We start from the raw sequence: 20,585 nt of genomic DNA on the forward strand, positions 1-20,585 counted from the left end.
ACCATTAATCAAATAACCAAGTAATCGCATAACCGAAAATAACTGCAAGATAATTGAATAACTACCTAAGCCGGTTACGGTTATTAGTTATAGGCATTTAGAAAACCGGGTTAATAACTGGGCAACTGGGTAATCGGTTTTTTCTTTTTCTTTTTTATTATATATATGAAAATTTTAATATCTATAATTGTAATCTAATAGTTCTTAATCGGTGGAATGCAACTTTTACATGTTGTTGCAACACTGGCTTTGGAGCAAATCTCTATGGCTTTGGAGGATGTAATGGTGAGTTTTCGTAGCACTACTCTATTTATCTCTGTAATTTTTCTTTTCTTTTTGTTTATGTGTTAAGTAAATAGTTCATTTTGGTAGATCTCATTCTGAAATTTAGTTTGACAACGGGAAAATTTGTATACTTAATTTCTCTTTTGTATTTGTTTTTCTTTCCTATTTTATATTTATCAAATATTTATACTTAATATCTTACAAATATTTTCTCATTTGAATTAATAAATTTGAAGTTTTATATTAAAGAAAGAAATGATGAAGTTATTTATGAAAACCGGTCTATATATAACCGCTCTTCAATAACTGCATAACCATCGGTTGCGGTTGCCATTATTTAAAATTGAATAAGCCCCTAAACTAGTTGTGGTTGCGGTTATAAAGAAATAACTGTAACCGTAACCGGTTGTACACCCCTTATAGCATGCGAAAGCTACTAGTAAATTTGGGTGAAAAATTACTCGCATCCAACTAACTATTTTAACAAAAAAAAATTGTTGAGTTGTTATAGTCTCCACCAAATGATGAACACTCTACTTTTAAAAAAATAAAAAATAAATAAATAAAAAAACATTTTTTAATTATTTTACACTCTCCCTTCTCTCAATATTTCTTTTTTTATGCTCTCTTTTCTCCTCTCTCATATTCTCTCTTTCATTCTCTCCTCTAAAACATACTCTCGCTCTTTACACAAAGTTTTAAAAATATGAACATTAGAAAGATAAATTTTAACAAATATGACCAATATAAAAATACGAATTTTTAAATCATATGACAATTAGAAAAGGACAAATTTTTAAAAGCATAATTGTTAGGAAAATATGAATTTTTAAAAATATGACCGCAGAGAAGAGGAAAGATTTTAAAAACATGACCGTCAAGAAAAGACAATTTTCAAAAAATATGATTGTTGGAAAAAAAAAAAGAATAAAGAAATCATTGAGAAAGAATATTTAAATGGAATATTAAAATTTGATAATTAAAATAGAGAGTGAGATGTAAGAGCTTTGAAAAATGGGTACCTAAAAAATAAAGATTTTTTAGGTAAAATGGATAGGAAATTTGCCGAGCCAAATGTAAATACTCTAAAATTGTGATTAAAAAAAATAGATAGTCTCGTATTGGATTGTTGGATTTTCATAAAAAAAAATACTTATGAATGCTAAGTCTTACAACATTAAAGGTGAGACTAGACTTTATAAGTGATTATAAAGAGTTCTAAATGTAATTTCGTCTAATCCTTTTATAGTAATAGTACAGTTGTGACTAGCAATTTTCTTGAGTCGAAGATTATGTACCCATAGGATTAATACATGCGACAATCAAATTTGAAAAAGCTATTGGTTTGCCTTTAGAAACACGCAATACACACTATGGTCCTAGCTTTTTTTCTCATATATTATTGCCTTCCTTTTGCTGTTTGCTTCAACTAAGTTAGTGCTATGGCATAATCTTATATTCTTGGTCACTTAGGCATTTTAACAAACATGGTTACGCTAACACAATGTGTAATATATCACTTAATTACGTGAAATTATTTTTAAAATTAATAATCGGTTTATAAACCATGAGGCTTACCAATATGATAAATTTATTAAAGAGTATATACATATGCCCTCATGCACTAGTGTTTCACAAAAGGTGTTGAAAGAGTTTTAAAATTTTAGGGTTCGGGGAATATTGGTCAATCGATCTCACCATTGATCAATTGATGCACTTGACACATTTATTAATCGATAACTAAATTGAATGGTCGATGCCCACATACATGGTTTTAAGAGAAAATTATAGACCATGTTGCGTTGGATGGCTCTATTTAAGGACTCAGGATAAACTTTAGGTTCTATTTCGCCCATTTTAGAGACCCAACTATAACACCCCGGTTCCATATTAGGAGGATGAGTAGCCTACATAGAGTATTAGATGGTTTATAAAGATACTCATGAGTACTAAGTCCTACATTGTTTACTTACTATGTGAAATTAAACTTTTATAAGTGATTTTAGAGAAACTTCAAATTAACTAGTCTTTTTGGGGTGATAGAGCAAATGTGATTAATGCATGATGTCACCCTAATAAGGACATTAGGGGTTTAAGGGGTGAGTTTGCAACATTTCAGTCCCATATTGGGAAGATGAGTAAGCCATATAAAGTGAGTGGTATAAAGATATTCATAGGTGCTAAGTTTCATATTGCTTACTTACTATGTGAAGTTAGGCTTTATAAGTGATTTTAAGAAAGCTCCAAATTGACTAGTCCTTTTGGGATGATAGCATAGATATGGTTAGTGCTTTTTCGTAGGTTGTTACACTAACCCTAGAGAGAAATGAGGAGATATATATATATATATATATATATATATATATATATATATATATATATATATATATATATATATATATATATATCTTTAAGGTTTTGCTTAGATAGCTTCTACTATTGTGGTAATGAGCAAAACCCAATCTCAAACTCTGTTTTTATGCACGATTTCATTGTGTATTGTCGTATCTAATTATGCTTAGTTATTTTTCTAATCACTTGAGTTTAAATGTGTGTTTTTATTTTAAGAAAGCATATTGATGCATGAAAACTATAGACTTTAAAAATTTGTTTTCTTTTAAATGACAAACAATATTAAAACACATATCATTCCACACGTTAATGCACTTATCTCAGATTATTAGCAAGTGGAATATTGTATGTCTTTTAATGATGCTCATAAACCATGCTTGTGTTTAAAACATTATAACAAGATGGATAATGCTTAATTGTTAGGTTTTCTTGGACTGATTATGAGTCTTGGTTAAGCTTGAGATTAGGTTTTGTTAGAAGTTTTTAGTGATTATTGGATTCTGGGCAACATCGATTGATCGACTCCCAAAGTGTGAACGATTGATGAAGGCAAGAAGGGTGATAGTAGGGTTTTTAATGCATAATTAGGGTTTTAAACACATGATAGGGTTTCTAGTGTTGTATATGCCTAATAGTAGAATATGATTCACAGTAACGTAAAGTTAATATTTTAAGATGTTCAAGATTGAGAATGAGCGTTTGAGGTAATTAAATAATTATGGAACATTTTAACGGTTTTTATCATGCAATATGATATTAAACTGAGCATTTTTTAAATGCATGTTATCAAATAATTATGTTGTGAGCCTAATGATCTCAACAAACATTTATAATCACATTGAGATTGATATTTATTTATGTTGGAACATTTTTGGGGACAAGAATTCGCTACCACAATAGTCGCTTTCGTGGTTAAGCTGAGATGAGGGAACCCCAATAGCAGTGGCGGATCCACTGTGTTCCTTGGGGGTGCCACGGCACCCCCAAGGATTTAAAAAAAATTTTTTTTTTTTTATTTTTATAACCCACGGCACCCTCAAAAAAAAAAAAAAAAAAACAATATTATCAAGTTATCAGTCTCCACTCTCCCGCAGGCCGCACAGGATTTCTAATTTTTTTTTTTTTTTTTTTTTTTTAAAAAAAAAAAATTTACCAACCCAGGCTTCAGAAGTCGCCCGCACACGCAAGGATTTGTAAAATTTTTTCTGATTTTTTAACCCATGGGCCACGGCACCCTTAAAAAAAAAAAAAAAAAAAAAAAATTTTACAATTTCACTTTGGCATCTCCCGCGCCCCTGGCTCCCAGCTGCCCACTGCCCAGCACCCCAGGCCCCATTCCTTCTCCAGACTCCAGTTCGGCTGTTCTCCAGTTCTCCCTCAACTCCGCAAGACCCAGTGACCCACACAGTCTAGGTGCTTAACATTTTTATTTTCTTTCACTTTCTTCAAGTTTCTCTCATTCTCTGCAACCGAACATGATTCCCTTGATTTATTATTGTCTCATTTCTTGTTAATTGTTAATTGTTATGCTTGATTCTGGTTGTGGTTGTGTTATACAAATTGTTTGTGATGTATTTAGGTATGATTTTCCATTATCCATGAGTTTTTTGCACATGACTAAATATTTGTGCACACCACATGTTTGACAAAATGCCTAAGTGACATTCTTGAGCCACTTACCTTGATTCATGACTTCAATTGCTCTTGTTTATTGTCATTATGGTTTAAGCTTTTGATTGTGAGGGATATAAGACTTTGTTTCCTTTTTTGGCCTTGCTCAAACTTAACACACATCACATGTTTGATGTAATATCTCAATGATGTGTTATGTGTAGTTGGTCAAATTTCCCTTGTTTTTCTTGGAGTGATTATGGCTAGTGGCGGAGCACCCCCCTAAAAAAAAATAAATCTCTAAGACGCTCTCTCTCAGTCTCAGATTCTCTCTAGTCTCTTCGTTCTCTGTTCCTTCTATCAAAGATTGTCAGATTCACAGGTAACTCCTTGTCTCCTCCTCCCTGGCTTCTCAATTGCTTTTGTAGTTTTATGTTCTAGTTTTAAATTTATATTTTGCTCATTTTACAGGAAGAGGGTTTGGGAGAAAAGTTCAAATACTTTGGTGTTTTCTACAATTCAGTTAATTTGGCCCTTTTGGGTTCGGCGGGTTCTTAGGAAATCGAAATCAAAGACACTCTCTTTATCTTCTCAGGTGAGTCACAACACTAATAATTTCCTGAACCCTAAACTTTTGTGCTACATTTTTTATTCATCCTCTGTTTTTCCTCTGTTTAATTTGTGAGTTTTAAACTTTAATGTTTATTTTGTTGCTTATATCCATATAAACTTTGATTAAACATTAATTTAATTTCACTATTAATTCGACTGATTGAATAAACTTTAATATCTGTATGATTGCTTATTTTGTTGTTTAATGTTTATAAACTTTGATTGTCTCTTACGGGGTCGTGATTTAACTTGAAAATTTTAGGTTCATGAATCATGTCAAAATTTAAAACTATCGATTCATTCTTCAAAAGGAAAGAAGCTGACATTTCGAAAAGTAATACATTGTTGGAATCTAATGCCGAAACTTCAAATCCCAATGAGCGTCATCTTAAATCTCCAAGGGTTGAAGATGAAGAACATCCTTTTGAATCTCCAATTGCGGAAACACAAGAGATTTATTTTAAATCATCCACACTCAATGTTAATGAAGTTGATGTTTCTTCTATTTCTATAGAGCGAGATCCAGGATTACGTCCTCCGATGTGGGACTATCCAGTCAATCGACGTGATGAAATAAGACGGGCTTATTTGAAACATGGTCCAAATCGATTTATTCTTGCAAATTATCCACTTTCTGGACCAGAAAATCACCCTCGTCGCTTTCAAGCCTCTTGGTTCACACAATTTCCTTGGCTTGAGTATTCTCGTTCCAAGGATGCTGCATATTGTCTACCATGTTATCTTTTTACTATGAAAAGAGATGGACGTCCTGGATGGGATGTATTTACTATCAAGGGATTTAGAAATTGGAGAAAAGTTCATGAGGGAAAAAATTGTGCCTTTTTGACTCATATTGGGGAGGATCCTTGTTCACCTCATAATAATGCTATGAAATCTTATGAGGATTTACGAAATCAATCACGGCATATCGATAAAGTATTGAATGCACAAAGTATGGAACAAATTCAAAATAATCGACTACGTGTGAAAACTTCTATTGATGTTACTCGGTGGCTTGCATTTCAAGGATGTGCGTCTAGAGGTCATGATGAGACTCTTGATTCAAAAAATCGAGGTAATTTTCTTGAGCTGATTAAACTTTTGGCATCATATAATGATAAAGTTGCAAGTGTTGTTTTGGAAAATGCTCCAAAATCTGCGAAGTATACTTCACATACAATTCAAAAGGAGATTTTGCAAGTCATTGCAAGTAAAGTGCGAGAGAAAATTCGTGAAGATATTGGAGACTCTAAATTTTGCATCATTGTTGATGAGGCACGTGATGAGTCTAAGAGAGAACAAATGGCAATTGTTTTGAGATTTGTTGACAAAGATGGTTTTATACAAGAACGTTTCTTTGATATAGTTCATGTTAAAGATACATCGGCATTGACTCTAAAGAATGGAATATCTGATGTTCTCTTTCGTTATTGCCTTGATATTCAAAATATCCGTGGACAAGGATATGATGGTGCTAGTAACATGCGTGGTGAATGGAAGGGATTGCAAGCATTATTTCTTAAAGATTGTTCTTGTGCATACTATGTTCATTGTTTTGCTCATCGATTACAATTAGCATTAGTTGCTGCATCTGGAGAGGTGTCTCTTGTTCATGTGTTCTTCACAAATTTGAACTTTGTTATCAATGTGGCCAGTGCTTCATGTAAACGTCATGATCAACTACAAGCTGTTCATGCAACACAAATTGCACATATGGAAGCTATTGGTGAGCTTGAAACTGGAAAAGGGGCTAATCAAATTGGCACTTTGAAACGAGCTGGTGATTCTCGTTGGGGTTCGCATTTTAATTCTATTTGTAGCCTAATAAGGATGTTTGATGCTACTTGTACAGTGCTTGAAGATGTTGAAAGAGAAGGAGGTACTTACTCTCAACGAGGAGATGCTAAGGTTGCTTATAAAATGCTTACATCCTTCGAGTTCATATTTATTTTACATCTAATGAAGGAAATTATGGGCATTACTGATGTTCTTTGTCAAGTTTTGCAGCAAAAATCTCAAGACATTTTGAATGCTATTAATTCAGTTTCTATTGCAAAAAAACTTATCCAAAAGTTGAGAGATGATGGTTGGGATAATTTGCTTGAGAACATTGTCTCTTTCTCCAAGAAAGCTGAAATTGGCATTCCAGATTTGAGTGCTCCTTATATTGAAGGTCGAGGTCGTAATCAAAAGAATCACATTACATTGGAGCATCATTATCATTTTGACATATTCAATACTACTATCGACTTTCAATTGCAAGAGCTTGATAGTAGGTTTGGTGAAAAGGCGATGGAACTTTTGACACTTAGCTCTGCTTTGAATCCAAATTATGCCTATAAATCCTTTAAAATTGACGATATATGTATCCTTGCGGAGAAGTATTATCATCTTGATTTTTCTGAGCAGGAGAAAATTAATTTGAGATATTAGTTGAGGTATTTTGAACTTGATGTGCTTACTGATCCGACATTACAAAATTTGTCTTTCATTGCAGAATTATGCCAAGGATTGGCAAAGGCGAAAAAGCAAAGACATATGATCTTATTGATAGATTGATTCGTTTTGTTTTGACTCTTCCAGTGTCTACAGCAACTACCGAACGAGCATTTTCAGCAATGAAAATTGTTAAAACACGACTTCGCAACAAAATGGATGATGATTTTCTTGCAAATAGTTTAGTTCTCTATATTGAAAGGGAAATTGCTGAGAGTTTCGATTTAGATTCGATACTTGATGATTTTGTACTTCTAAAAGACCGTAAAGTGCAGTTCTAGACACTTTTTTGTATTTCTATCTTTTTGATGTAGTGTCGACATGTTACATTTATAATATATCAATTTCAGCACATATTTATAAACTTTTATAGATATTTTTTGTGATGCAAATATTGTGTGAATTATCAAATTTTTAGGGTGAAAAAAAAATTTAGGACGTAAAAAAAATTTTAGCGGCACCCCCAATGTTAAATAGCTGGATCCGCCACTGCATGCAACCCAATCAAAACCAGACATCTTTAGGGACTCGACAACTCCCATAAAACGTTTACGAATTTATTTAGGTGTCAAGGTTATACTCTTGTTACAAAATCATCAAGAGTTTTCCCTTTGATTACCTTAATGCTTTTCAACACATACACTTCATACCATTATTAGTTTTTGTGTGTGTTAGTGTATGAAACATTGTTTGAACATGTGTTTGAATGATAAAATCACAAACTTTCTCTGACACAATCGTAAATCCTTTTTTGAAAACAACAAACAAGAGAAACAGATAAAATAACAATTTATTCATTTGAAAATCATCATCATATAAAATACACTTCTCTTTTAAAACGACTCACTCAACACAAAAACACAATTAATCCACACCATCAAATAACATGTTTAGGAAATGATCAATACAAAAAGAAAACAACGAGATTACAGAGTTTGTAGGTTTTACCTTGAGAAAAATGGTCGAAGGAGCGAGGTTCTACCTGTGGGATTGACAGAATTCATGTTTGGTAAAGCATTTTTCTCATTACTTTGAAAAGAAAAAGAAAAACCGCATTTCTTCACATTAACAAATAATTTTCTTCACTTATTTCTACTTTATAACACATCAATCAATTTCTTCCTCATTTCTCATCTCAAAACTTTTTACCAAACATATTAATCGCTTCTGGCCGGAGTCTTATCTCCTTCCCTCTTCACTCTAACACTATTAATGGAGGCTGAAAGTTCCCAGAAACAAGTTTTCTATAGGGTTCTTAAGGTTAAAAAAGGATGAAGGTCGAGTTTTTTGGAGTTTGGGTGCTCAAAAATGAGTTCTTGTCGCACCAAAACTGATTCAACAACGAATCTACCATAATGCATCCCTTAAACACATGTACATTTAATCTCTTTAAACAGTACTAAGTAAACTTCATGAAACTACAAAATATTACATACTTGACAAAATCTATAACCTACCTACACGATAACAAACTCATACGCTAAGCTATGAAAACACAACTTAAACAGTAACTAATCATCATGCCAACATGCTAAATACGACAATGGAAACGAGATTAGAGCAAGATGTTACATCTCTTGGAGGTAAACTTCAAGAATTCTTCCTCCCTCTCTCTAGGGTTTACTTGACTGAAGGAGGATGAAAAATAAAAATGGATGGATTGGGTTGTCTTTACACTTATATAGCCTTGGCAATCAAGTACAAAATGTTGAGATGTCCAATTTTCGATTGCATGTAGGTGGCATACATTGATAGATCCCACATCAATCAATTTTTAGGGTAAGTCGGTCATCTATTGATCAATGGTCCACATCACAAAAAACGAAGATTTAAAAATTGAGAAATGCTAGTGGTCATAATCATTAGATTTGTGGGGTCTACCATTGACTTATGTAAAATCTACATAAGTTTACAAATTCAATGATTGATTATAAGGGAATATGAGTAAAATACGAGGAACTTATTGACCCCTAACATTTCTCTTAAAAATTAAAATCTCAATTTATTACACATAGGCAATTTATACCAATCCCAATATATATATAAAACCCAAACCATTTTGCAAGTGTCAAGGGTCCTATTTTGGCCTTTAACACAAATTGACACCTCCCCAACTATTTTTGAAAATTTAGATATTCATTAAGTTCATGGTGGGGGATGGGGATGATATTTATTTCTTTGCCTAATAACTATATTATTAATATTCTAAATTGTTTCGTCACACTCTCTAATAAATAAAAATATTGTTAAACAAAAATGCTTTAAAGATTTTTAGTAATCCACATTTCACTTGTTGAAAATTTTCTTGTTCTCAATTGTAAGAATAACAAATTTTTTTGATAAACTAAGTTGGAAGAAACTTATTATACTGATCTGTGCACAAAATGAGCGTGATTTTCATATGCTCACGTGCATTTGTACACACATTATTTTAATAGATCGGATTAAAAAAAGTTATTATAATCAATTTTTTTTAAAAAAAATTTATTTATTAAACAATGGTATTTTTTCTCGAGTGTCTTTTTTGTTTTTTTTTTTTTAATTTCTTAATTTAGTACACCTAATGCCAATTTTAACCATTTTTTTTTTTTTAAAGATTCTTCCAAACGACGTCGTTATTTTCAATCCAACACCACGTGGTGGCCAGGCAAGGCGAGTGGTAACTGCGACAGCACAAGAGCCACGTAGACAACCGTCGGAACCGCATCACTCCAATCCAAAGTTGTCATCACTCAGACCACACTTTTGCTTACCAGAAATGAAAAGATAAAATCAAACGTAAAAATAAATAAATAAATAATAAATATCATCCATCCTTTTCGACATACCTTGTTCAAACGAGCCTCGAACTCGAGCACGAATTCTATCTCAGAGCCTTAAACCTCGCCGACCCAGAGGTCAGATTTCCATAATTATCACATTTCTTTCCTTGTCTGAAACTAAATCTTGCCTGTGTTTTTTTGGGTCTCTGGTTTAAGTTTGGTCCGTTGGACTTTTTTTAAAAAAAAAAAAAAATTAATTTTGGTTTTTCTGATTTATTTTCTGCGATCTGTTTGGTAAATAATTTGTCATGTATTGAGTTGATTATGCATAATTTGGGAGCTGTAAATGATTGGGTTTTTGTGCTTTGGGAATTGTGATGTTTTGAGTAAGTTGAGCAACAGAAATGGTTTCACCTGGCAGTGACTGAGCTGATTATGGTGGTGTCATATGCAGGAAAATGTAACTCTTTAAATTTTTGTTTTCTGTTGAGAAATGATCTGATTAAGTGGTAGGCTAAAGGGAGATAAGAAGATTGTGGGGGCCTTTTCTTTTTTGTTTTTTGTTTTTACTCTTTTCTTTTTACATGAATTAGAAGGTAGAACTGTATATAAAGATCGTTCTTGGTTTGGTGGAAAACGATTTCTTGGAAATTTCGCGAGGAAAAAGAGTTTCACATTTATAGGCTTATATCTTAGTTACGTTGACTTTCTATATGGTGGTTAGTAGGAGAAGAATATGAAAAATGACAATTATTTTTCTGTGTAGATTGATATCTTTATCCAAAGTAAACGAGCTGAGGTGATAAGATTCAGTCAAGCTCAATAAGGAGCTATAGGATAAAATGGATTGAGAATTTTGAATTCAAAGCAGATAATGTTATAATTTTTGAAGAACTGTATTTATCAAAACAGAAGAAAGCTGGTAGAATTAAGTCATTTTTGTAATAGAACAGAATAAAATGTAAAGTCTGTAGACTATAAGGCCCTAGAATTTGAATGTTATCCAAATTAGGTGAATAAATTTTACTTTGATATATTAGGATTGCTTATTGTCTTGTTCTTTTCCTGCATTATGTGAAAAGTAGGGAATAGCTTAACTAATACAATCTGTATTCTTCTAATTTATCTTCTTTTTAGGTGGGCTGTGGTCTAAAGAGCTCAAACTTTTTTTTTTTTTTTTCCTTTCTACAGCAGGACTGACATATAACATATATGGGCGATATAAGCCTTCAACAGTATTCTATATGCATATGCACAACAAATTGTTGGCAGTGGTCTTGAATTAAAATGAATGGTACAGCCAGTGGGGCAGCAGCTGATGAAATGGGTTATGCAATGAGTAGACTGGAGATAGAATCAGACCTTTGTGATGGTGGGAAGAGCATCCATGAAGCCAATAACAATCAAGGATCCAACAAGCCATTGAATTATTTAGACAACGAGATTGCCCAGGTCACAAGGTTAAGATCAGAACCCCATGAACGGTTAAGCCAAGCCGTACCTGGTAGGCGGGAGTTACCTGTTTCCACAGTTAAGATGTTGGCTGGTCGAGAATGTAATTATTCAGGAAGAGGTAGATTCTCATCAGCAGATTGTTGTCATGTTCTAAGTAGATATTTGCCAGTAAATGGTCCTTGGCTTGTTGACCAAATGAACAGCCGAGCCTATGTCTCACAGTTTTCAGCTGATGGTTCTCTTTTTGTTGCTGGATTTCAGGTGAAATGTTTTACTTCCTGAACATAAAACTTAATTTGGAAAATAAAAAATTTGATGACTGCTTTTAGATAGAAATTCACCATGCTGCTGATAAAGCTGACTCCAAGTTGAAAATGCGAAGTTTTCATATTTTTTAAGTGAAATAAAAAGGGTTGTCTCAAATGAACCAGAATGGCATTACTAGCCATGGTTCAAGTTGTTTTCCTAGTTCCCAATTAGTACAAGATGTGAGCTCTGAAGGCTTTAATTTGTTCTTTCCTTCCTGCATGTCCTTAGTTATGAAACGAAGGACAATGATATTTATATATGCTACAATTCTTGATGACAATAACTTTTTAAAATCTAATGCAGGGAGGCCACATTAGAATATACAATGTGGATCAAGGGTGGAAAGTTCAGAAGAACATTCTTGCCAAAAGTTTGCGATGGACAGTTACTGATACATCTCTTTCTCCAGATCAGCGCTATCTTGTGAGTTCCTGTATTTTGTTATCTTAGTTGCTTGTGCATAGGATTCCCTTACCCTTATATTTTGAAACCTGTATTTTTATATATTTATACTTTCTAAACTAATCAAAGTATGATGCAAGGTGTCTGGTATCTGAGTGGGACTACCAACCCAGACCTGCACTTAACAAATATACATGCCTTTTGGGCGTCTTTACTTCTTTTCTGATATGCAGTATGTATAAAAGCCATTCTACTTAACATATGCACACTACTGAGATGAAGGTCCAGAGTGGATATATGAAAAAGGTATGATATTATATTATTATGGAGTAAAAGGTGAAAGGATGTCAATGGGGTGTGCACTGACCCCAGCGGTTGGTTTCCTGTGGTTTCTGATGTTCAAACCAACAGAGTTGGCCAGCAGAAACCATCCACTGAACCAAACTGATAGTTGCACAGCAACCAAACCGCATGGGCACCAATGGCAGTCATTGTATTGATGGTTGGTTGGTAGGTCGTCTATCACATGACATACAAATCAATCAAATTTTTAGCACATTTTCCACACAACTCATTCCACAAGTACTATCATCTCATACCTTCAATTAGGTTTTTGTTTTTTCAAATATCAGCAGTACTTCCAAATCAAATCTTTCTCGACTAGAGATAGAGAGAAATTCATAGATCTAAACATATCTTTTGGTGGAGAGAGGCAGAGATAAAGATGACGAACTTTAGTACATAACATCTGTCAGGGAAGGAGGATTACTAAGACCAAAACTTTACTGGAAAGAGATAGACTCCAAGAGGTCAAAGAAAGCCAATTGACTAAGGCTGAAGGACGAGAAATGAGAGTTGGAGAGAGGTAGAGGCAAAAGAGACAAAGAGGACACTAGGGTTGGCTAGAAAAAAATCATTGGGGATTTATATCACTGTTAATGGGGTCGATTTTTGTTTGGTCATTGACCCAAAAAAATGACAATCGACCTAACAATGGTCAGTACCCAATGCAGTGACTGAACTGTCTGACTGGATCATCAAAAGCTAGTTGGCTTTGGTCACTCTTGGGTTGGTTGGTTTATGTGACACGATGTTCATCCCTAGTCCCCACAATAAACGAATTTTGGGTAGAAACTAGATGAAATCCATGAAACATATCCAATTTACTTCTATTGGTGATTTTGAGAATGCTAAGGCAATATTTATTAAAGTTTTTCTCTTCTGTCTTTTATCTTTTGTTCTCAAAACAAATACATTAACAAGCAACTCAAAACGTAAGACACTCCTCAAAATAGAATACACTTTTTATAAATCTGTATTCTTCCCTTATTGTAGGAATATTTTGACAAAATAAGTGCTTAACTTTTGTAGAAATAAGAGCTAACTTATTATTAAATTTTATTATTATTTTTTAAAAAAAATCAGGGTAGCTAGGAGTGTCCACCGCAATTGACCTTTTTTTCTCTTAATTTTTTTTTTTTATAAAAAAAAAGTACTTTTATAAGTACGGCTCTACATCTACGTGGGGTTTTCAAAATAAGCAGGTTTACTCTATAGAAAATATTTTCTCAAATGTGGACCCCAGCAAAAAAAAATTTATGTCACGTCAGAGCACTTTTTCAAACCAAAAACACTCCCAAAACACATTAACAAAGATGCCCTAAATGATTACCAAATAACCAATGAAATAAAAATGGTTGTTGTGATCAAAGAAGATGAATTGTTGCTATAGAGACATTATGGTTGAATGAATATTGTACTAAAAAAAAAAAGTAATTGTGGATTTCATGTGGCACAGAAACATTTTGGTATTGAGTTTTTTGTCTCAATGCCAACTTAGTAGTTACTTGGTGAGAGTGGATAATTTTATACACAGAAGGATGGTCCTGCATGGGCCACTTAACAAAGATAGAACTAGAATGACCTCTTATCTTTGTGGTAGCTTCTGGAAAACTTTGAGCTTGGAGCAAAGGTAAGGAAAGATCCAAGGGATGCACGTACTTGCGTGTTTGATATAACCTTTGTTAAGGTTTGTACAGTGAGAGATCTAAGAAGCTGGAGAACTTGCTTAAATCTTTTAAATGTCACATATGGTTTTATGAGATTTTTAAAGGTGGCCTAACCCAGACTACCTAGTTGTCCCCTTGCACACGTATACATTTTATTAAGATGGAAATTGTCTATCAAACGCATCATGACAAATATATTCTAATTGAATGGGACTACCTACTGCCCAGCTGGTCTGATCTGGCAGGGATGGTTGCACGAGACAGCTTCCAATTTAGCTAGGCTAAAGTTTAGTTGAACTGGAATGCAATGTTTCGTTATTTTTAACTTAATGTGCATTATGTTATTGGTTAATTAATTTGTATTCTGCTATCGCAGGTTTATGCCAGCATGTCCCCTATTGTCCATATTGTAAATGTTAGGTCCGCTGAAGTAGAGTCTCTGGCAAATATTACGGTATGAAGTTATTCGTGTTTCAATTTTAATAGATTTTGCAATTTAATTAAGCTGTTGCATGTTACACAATTGAATATAAGTATATTATGCCTACCTGTCGATTATATCATTGGGAAATTTTCTTAGGCCAATCCAGTTCTCTTATATTATCTTTCCATTAAACTCTTTTGTACGCTTCCATTATCATCTTTCCCTATAGCTTGGAATTTTTGTAATTGAGACCAAAGAATGAAAAATAAATCTAAGCTATTTAGAATCTTGCAGTGAGCCACTAAGAAATTTGTAAGATTAAAGATTCTTAAACAATTTAAATGTGCAGACAGGATATATTGGCAATTTGATTGTGGATGAAATGCATTTGGTTCATGGAGGCATGCACTATCTGACATAATCAATACGGAAATCTACTAGGCTGTATAACCAACTGTTTTGGACAGTTGCTTGCATGTGCATGCCCTATGCAAAATGTCACTATGGATATCTACTATGTATAAAACAATGCTTTAGATGATTGCATGCATTTGTTTGAACATGCACGCACTGTATGACAGTTTCACTTTGGGAATCTCCTGGGCCATGAAACATATTATTTGAATGATTATATCTTGAAATTTCTTCTGTCTGACCATTTATCATTATATTTACATTGAACAAGGAGATGATAAGAAGGATTATATGTTGTTTTCTAGGGTCCTCACCATGGCTTGAAATTTTCCCCTAAAAAGAAAAAAGGATAAAGTTATGCATTAGCAACCTATTGTGCCAAACGTTGGTGACCCTTTCTGTTCATCATTATGCCCTTCTTGACAGGAAAGATGTTATGTATTTGGTATTTCTTTTCAGTACAGGATTCCCCCTCTCCCCCCCATGCATGTTGCTTAACATTTGGAAGCCCATGTTGTGCAGGAGATCCATGAAGGTTTGGATTTTTCTTCTGATGATGACGGAGGATCTTTTGGAATATTCTCTGTGAAATTCTCAACAGATGGACGAGAAGTCGTAGCTGGAAGTAATGATGATTCTATATATGTTTATGATCTTGAAGCAAATAAGCTTTCCCTCCGGATTCCAGCACACACGGTATCATTATCTTTTATATAAATACTTCCACTATGTTTTTCTTGATTTGATTAGCCTAGTTATCTGGTTGATTATTGATTTTTTTTAATCAGCGTCCTCTTGCATAATAGTATAAAGATTATACTCCTTCATAGCCAATTAACTTCATTGACATTGTTTTGATCATCTCTCTTTCTCTCTCTCCAAATTCAAATAGCACTTACCATTTGTTCCTGTATCTAAACTTCATCTGCATGAACTATTGTTATGTTTTACTTGAGTTAGTTAAGAGGTGGTACAGCCTTAAGCCTCACTTCAAGTAACTGTTCTTGCCGTATAATGTATCTATTGTGTTATCCTCAAAGTACTGTTGCTCTTACCAAGTTTTTTACGGCAGAGCATAAGATAATTTGAATAGTTTTAAGAAAGAGTATACCGGGAATTCCACAGAGAGAGTGGAGTATGTGACCTGTTAATGGACCCATAATCCTTGTGTTTTATTTGTTTTTATTTATTTTTCCTTTATGGAAGGACACTTTTATGTAAAAATGATGTCTTCTATTGAATGGGACTATAGATCTTTTAAGTGGCTGAAGTTTGAGGTGTATTTCATGTTGCAGTCTGATGTGAACACTGTATGTTTTGCTGATGAAACTGGCAATCTCATTTATTCTGGGAGTGATGATACTTTCTGTAAGGTAAATCTTACACTCACATATGGTATTGATATTTGGGATCAATAACACTTTTCCACCCTAATCTATGGGATCAGTTACAATTTTCCCCTAAACTACAAAATTCTACCATTGACCCACCAATTTGGCAGCCTGTGGCAAGTAGGTGCTCCCTTATAATGTAGTGTACACAAATCCTGTATGTAGGTGTGGGACAGACGTTGTCTTGCTGCTAAAGATAAGTCCGTAGGGGTCTTGATGGGACACCTTGAAGGCATTACATTTATTGACAGCCGTGGAGATGGTCGTTATTTCATTTCAAATGGCAAAGATCAGACCATAAAACTTTGGGATATCCGGAGAATGTCCCCCAATACTACTTGGTATGATCACTTTTTGACTTCACATGATGCCCTTGAAATTTGTCTTGTACTTATGAAGTTGTAATCTTGATCATATTATTGCTATCTCAGATTTTTTTCTCTTTCTTGATAGTAATGCAGAAATTATTGGTTATCCAAAAAAAAAAATGATGCTGAAGTTGTTTATGTGAATGGAGATCTTTGGCTTCTTGTGAGACAGGAAGGCTCTTCATGAGTATTAGCGATAAAATAAGTTTATGAAATTCTTTCAGAAATCATTTCATAAGTGTTTTTGCCAGAAACTTTGTATATTAATATATATTTATTGGTTGGTTATATCTTGTCTGCTGGAGTCATTTGTATTATTTCTCCTCCTTTACAATAATATGTTATTTCTTGAGCCATGTTAATTAGATTATTTTGAAACAGTGTTGCCCTTGAGAGTTGAGTACTTATTGTACTCACGTATGGAGCTAAAAGCAATTGAATATAACATCAAGGCAAACTAATTAGGTGCATGATATATATTATATAATTTGAGGAGTTTATAGGAAAAGAGATGCATGAATGGGATAGAAAAGAGGCACTGATTCTATTAACTTGGCTTTGGAAGTCTCATGGAAGAAAAGGCTCAGAGTCATCCTCTATTATGAATTTAGTGCACAGCATAAAACCATCACCAAAGATAAGATCATAAATTCAGATATATTTTGATTCCTGAGATATGGTCCTTTTCATGCGCTCATTCCAGTGGACTAGTAGTGTCTGAAATGTGAGAGATTGATATCTTGTTCGTGGGATATACTATACCACTGACAGTCTTGAGAGAAAATTGTTTGCTCCTTATTCCAAAATATGTTAAAATCTAATACATTATATATGTAATGGAAGCAAGTTTATAGAACTTTCATTTGTTTACTAATACCACTGAACAGCCAACTTTATTAGTAATCACTTCTTGATTTGAAGTCCACATGATCATGGAGAGGTTGAGTTATAGATCAATTCTACCAGTCTGTTTGCGTCGAACTAAGGATTCACATTTGCATTTATGATTTAACTAAGGATTCTTGTAATGTCTAAACATATATTTCATATTGATTGCCACTTTGCCAGTGTGCTAACAATATGATTAATCTTTCTTCCTTCATTTCAGCAGTCCAAGCTTTGGGAGTTATGAATGGGACTACAGATGGATGGACTACCCACCACAGGCAAGAGATATGAAACACCCATCTGATCGATCAGTGGCTACATATAGAGGTCATTCCGTCTTGCGAACTCTTATCCGCTGCTACTTCTCTCCTGCATACAGGTAAAATCCTCAACCGTAGTTCCTCTAACACACCTGTTTTTTTAATGCTACTCGGGCCTGTTCAACCTGAATCTATGGGCTTGCCAATTTACCTAGACCTGATTGACACTTCCCAAGGGACCCGAATTTGAATTAGTATACAGCATAGTTTTTAAAACCTTGGTTTTATTTGCAAGAATTCTTTTAATACTTTTTCTTTGAACTTACGAATCAATTTCTTGAAATTTGCAGCACTGGTCAAAAGTACATCTACACTGGATCGCACAATTCGTGCGTTTATATTTATGATTTGGTACGTAACTCACAACTGTTTTTCCATTATCTTTATCTTTTATTTTCTGTTGAATAATTCCAAGACAGTCGGTGATCATTCTGGGAGGACAATGTTGCAATCCTCTTGAGTCTTGACACCAGTTGGTGGGACTTATGGGGAGCATTGGTTTCTAGATGTAGTATTTGGATAAATAAAAACTTTATGTTGGCTTTTCTAATGTCATCTAGAAGCAACAATAATCATTGAATAGATACTATGGTTGCATGATGTTTTTGACCACCAAATTAAAGATGAAACTAGAAGGTAGCTTGGCAATCTTACATAACTCGCTGAAGAACTGGAACCCTAGTGATTGTGTCCATGTTTGAAGTTATACCATGCACAATTAAAGTCATTGTTATTATTCTCAGTTAGTTCTTTCTGCTGTTGCTGACTTTGTAACTATTTATAGGTGAGTGGAGCCCAAGTTGCAACACTCAAGCATCATAAATCACCTGTAAGAGACTGTAGTTGGCACCCTAACTACCCCATGCTTGTGAGCTCCTCATGGGATGGGGATATTGTCAAGTGGGAGTTTCCTGGGGGCGGTGAGCCGCCCTCCTCGAGCAATAAGAGAGTTCGGAGGAGACATTTTTAATGAAGACCACTTGTTTTGTGGGGCAAGTTATTATGATGAGTAATGTTACTCTTCACGTTTAGATTTTGCACCAGTTTTATACTAGTTAAAGTAGTGTGTTTTAACTGACTTTTCATGCTAGCCTCTTAAAGAAAACAAAAGTGTTAGCCACTTAAAACACACTTCATCGGCCCGTGTGAAGCTGGTGTAAAAAGTAGCATTACTCTATTATGATATAATTTGGTAAATACATGTTTGTATAGCGGTTCGACCTATTTTTCATTATCAAATAAGGTTCAAGCAATGAGATATATGAACTATAAATTCTCATATTCACCATTGTCAGTTGTACATAAATATGATTTCTAGTGAAGATTCTGATCTTCATTCATTGTAAATTCATGAAGGATCGATCAACAAATGGGTTATTTCAAATACCTCAGCTAAGTGTGTCAATGTTTTCATTATTTTCACTCTCTTAACAAGTTGTTAGCTGCAACATACGTAGCCCTTTGTTCTAAAAGAAAAGAAACGTGGGGATGGTATGATAGACCATTTTTTTTAACAGTCTTGACGGCATACGTTTATATTTGTGACTGATGTGGCAAGATCATGGCCATCCAATTGAATCTAATCTCAATGATATGGACAAGACTCCACACAAGATTGAATTAGATTTCCAAAAGAGCCAAATTTGCTGGGATGATGAGGATCCTGGAGAATTCTCCATTCGAATATTGTGAAATTTGGGTAGGAAATGAGATGGGTGTGGAGCTCGAGTGCTCCGAATAGCTTGGGGTGCATAACCTACCTGTCCAGGGTACCCAAGCTTCGCATCATCTGTCAAGATTGAATAATCTCCAAAATAGCCAAATTTGCCCAAATGATGAGGATTACCTATAATTCTTCATTCGAATATCATAAAATTTGAGTAGGGAATGAGAGTGGTGTGGAGCTCAAGTGCTCCGAATAGCTTGGTGTGTGAAACCTATCTTTTTAGGGCACCCAAGGACTAACAAAGTTAGACCCTTTTTTTTTTTTTTTACCAAGTCTAGTATGAATGTATGAGTGACCTAGTAATTAAGCAATTATTAAAGTTAAAGGCTTTGGCATGCCTAACTTGAGGCTGAGTGTACATCCTAATGACAACCCAAGTACTTTCCAGTAAATCATATATGATCAAAATTAGAAAATAAAAAAGTATTCTATCGCATGCACCTTTCATTCCTTATGAAATAATCCTCATCATACATACACCTCCCTTTCTCATTATAACATTATATAAAAAATTTGAAAATGAATTATACTCCACTGGAGACTGGAGTAATGTGTTGTGAGAGGGTTAGCTTGAGTAATGTATAAACATAATTCACTTTTATTAATTGAACCAACAAAAACTTCTTTTTCTAGTGTAATTCACTTTTAATGAACAACCGAAAACTTTGTTTTTAATTTTGTATAGCATGACTTATTTATCACGAGACCTAAAATCAAATATGTAATTGTCAAAATTAGAAACTTATAATATCTTTATTTAA

At 33.9% G+C, this 20,585-nt stretch overlaps 1 protein-coding gene and 1 pseudogene across 3 annotated transcripts; both read left to right on the forward strand.

Annotated features, from left to right (window-relative positions):
* Window positions 1-3,927: 3,927 nt before the first annotated feature.
* Window positions 3,928-7,700, forward strand: LOC132172731 (uncharacterized; annotated as a pseudogene).
* Window positions 7,701-10,137: 2,437 nt separating this feature from the next.
* On the forward strand, window positions 10,138-19,489 carry LOC132170337 (LEC14B homolog). 3 transcript variants are annotated; one of them, XM_059581283.1, is made up of 10 exons: window positions 10,138-10,253; window positions 11,310-11,834; window positions 12,186-12,305; window positions 14,670-14,747; window positions 15,654-15,827; window positions 16,427-16,504; window positions 16,688-16,863; window positions 18,002-18,157; window positions 18,389-18,449; window positions 18,883-19,489. In XM_059581283.1, exons 2-10 carry the CDS (start codon window positions 11,406-11,408, stop codon window positions 19,066-19,068), a joined length of 1,458 nt encoding a protein of 485 aa, XP_059437266.1. In that variant the 5' UTR covers window positions 10,138-10,253; window positions 11,310-11,405; the 3' UTR covers window positions 19,069-19,489. The 3 variants fall into 3 exon arrangements, with proteins under 3 accessions (XP_059437266.1, XP_059437264.1, XP_059437263.1); XM_059581281.1 differs by having other exon boundaries at window positions 10,142-10,253; window positions 11,256-11,834; window positions 17,999-18,157; XM_059581280.1 differs by having other exon boundaries at window positions 10,142-10,253; window positions 17,999-18,157.
* The last annotated feature ends 1,096 nt before the right edge of the window (window positions 19,490-20,585 follow it).

The sequence above is a fragment of the Corylus avellana genome, chromosome ca2 (genome assembly GCF_901000735.1).
Source record: "Corylus avellana chromosome ca2, CavTom2PMs-1.0".
Taxonomy (NCBI): domain Eukaryota; kingdom Viridiplantae; phylum Streptophyta; class Magnoliopsida; order Fagales; family Betulaceae; genus Corylus; species Corylus avellana.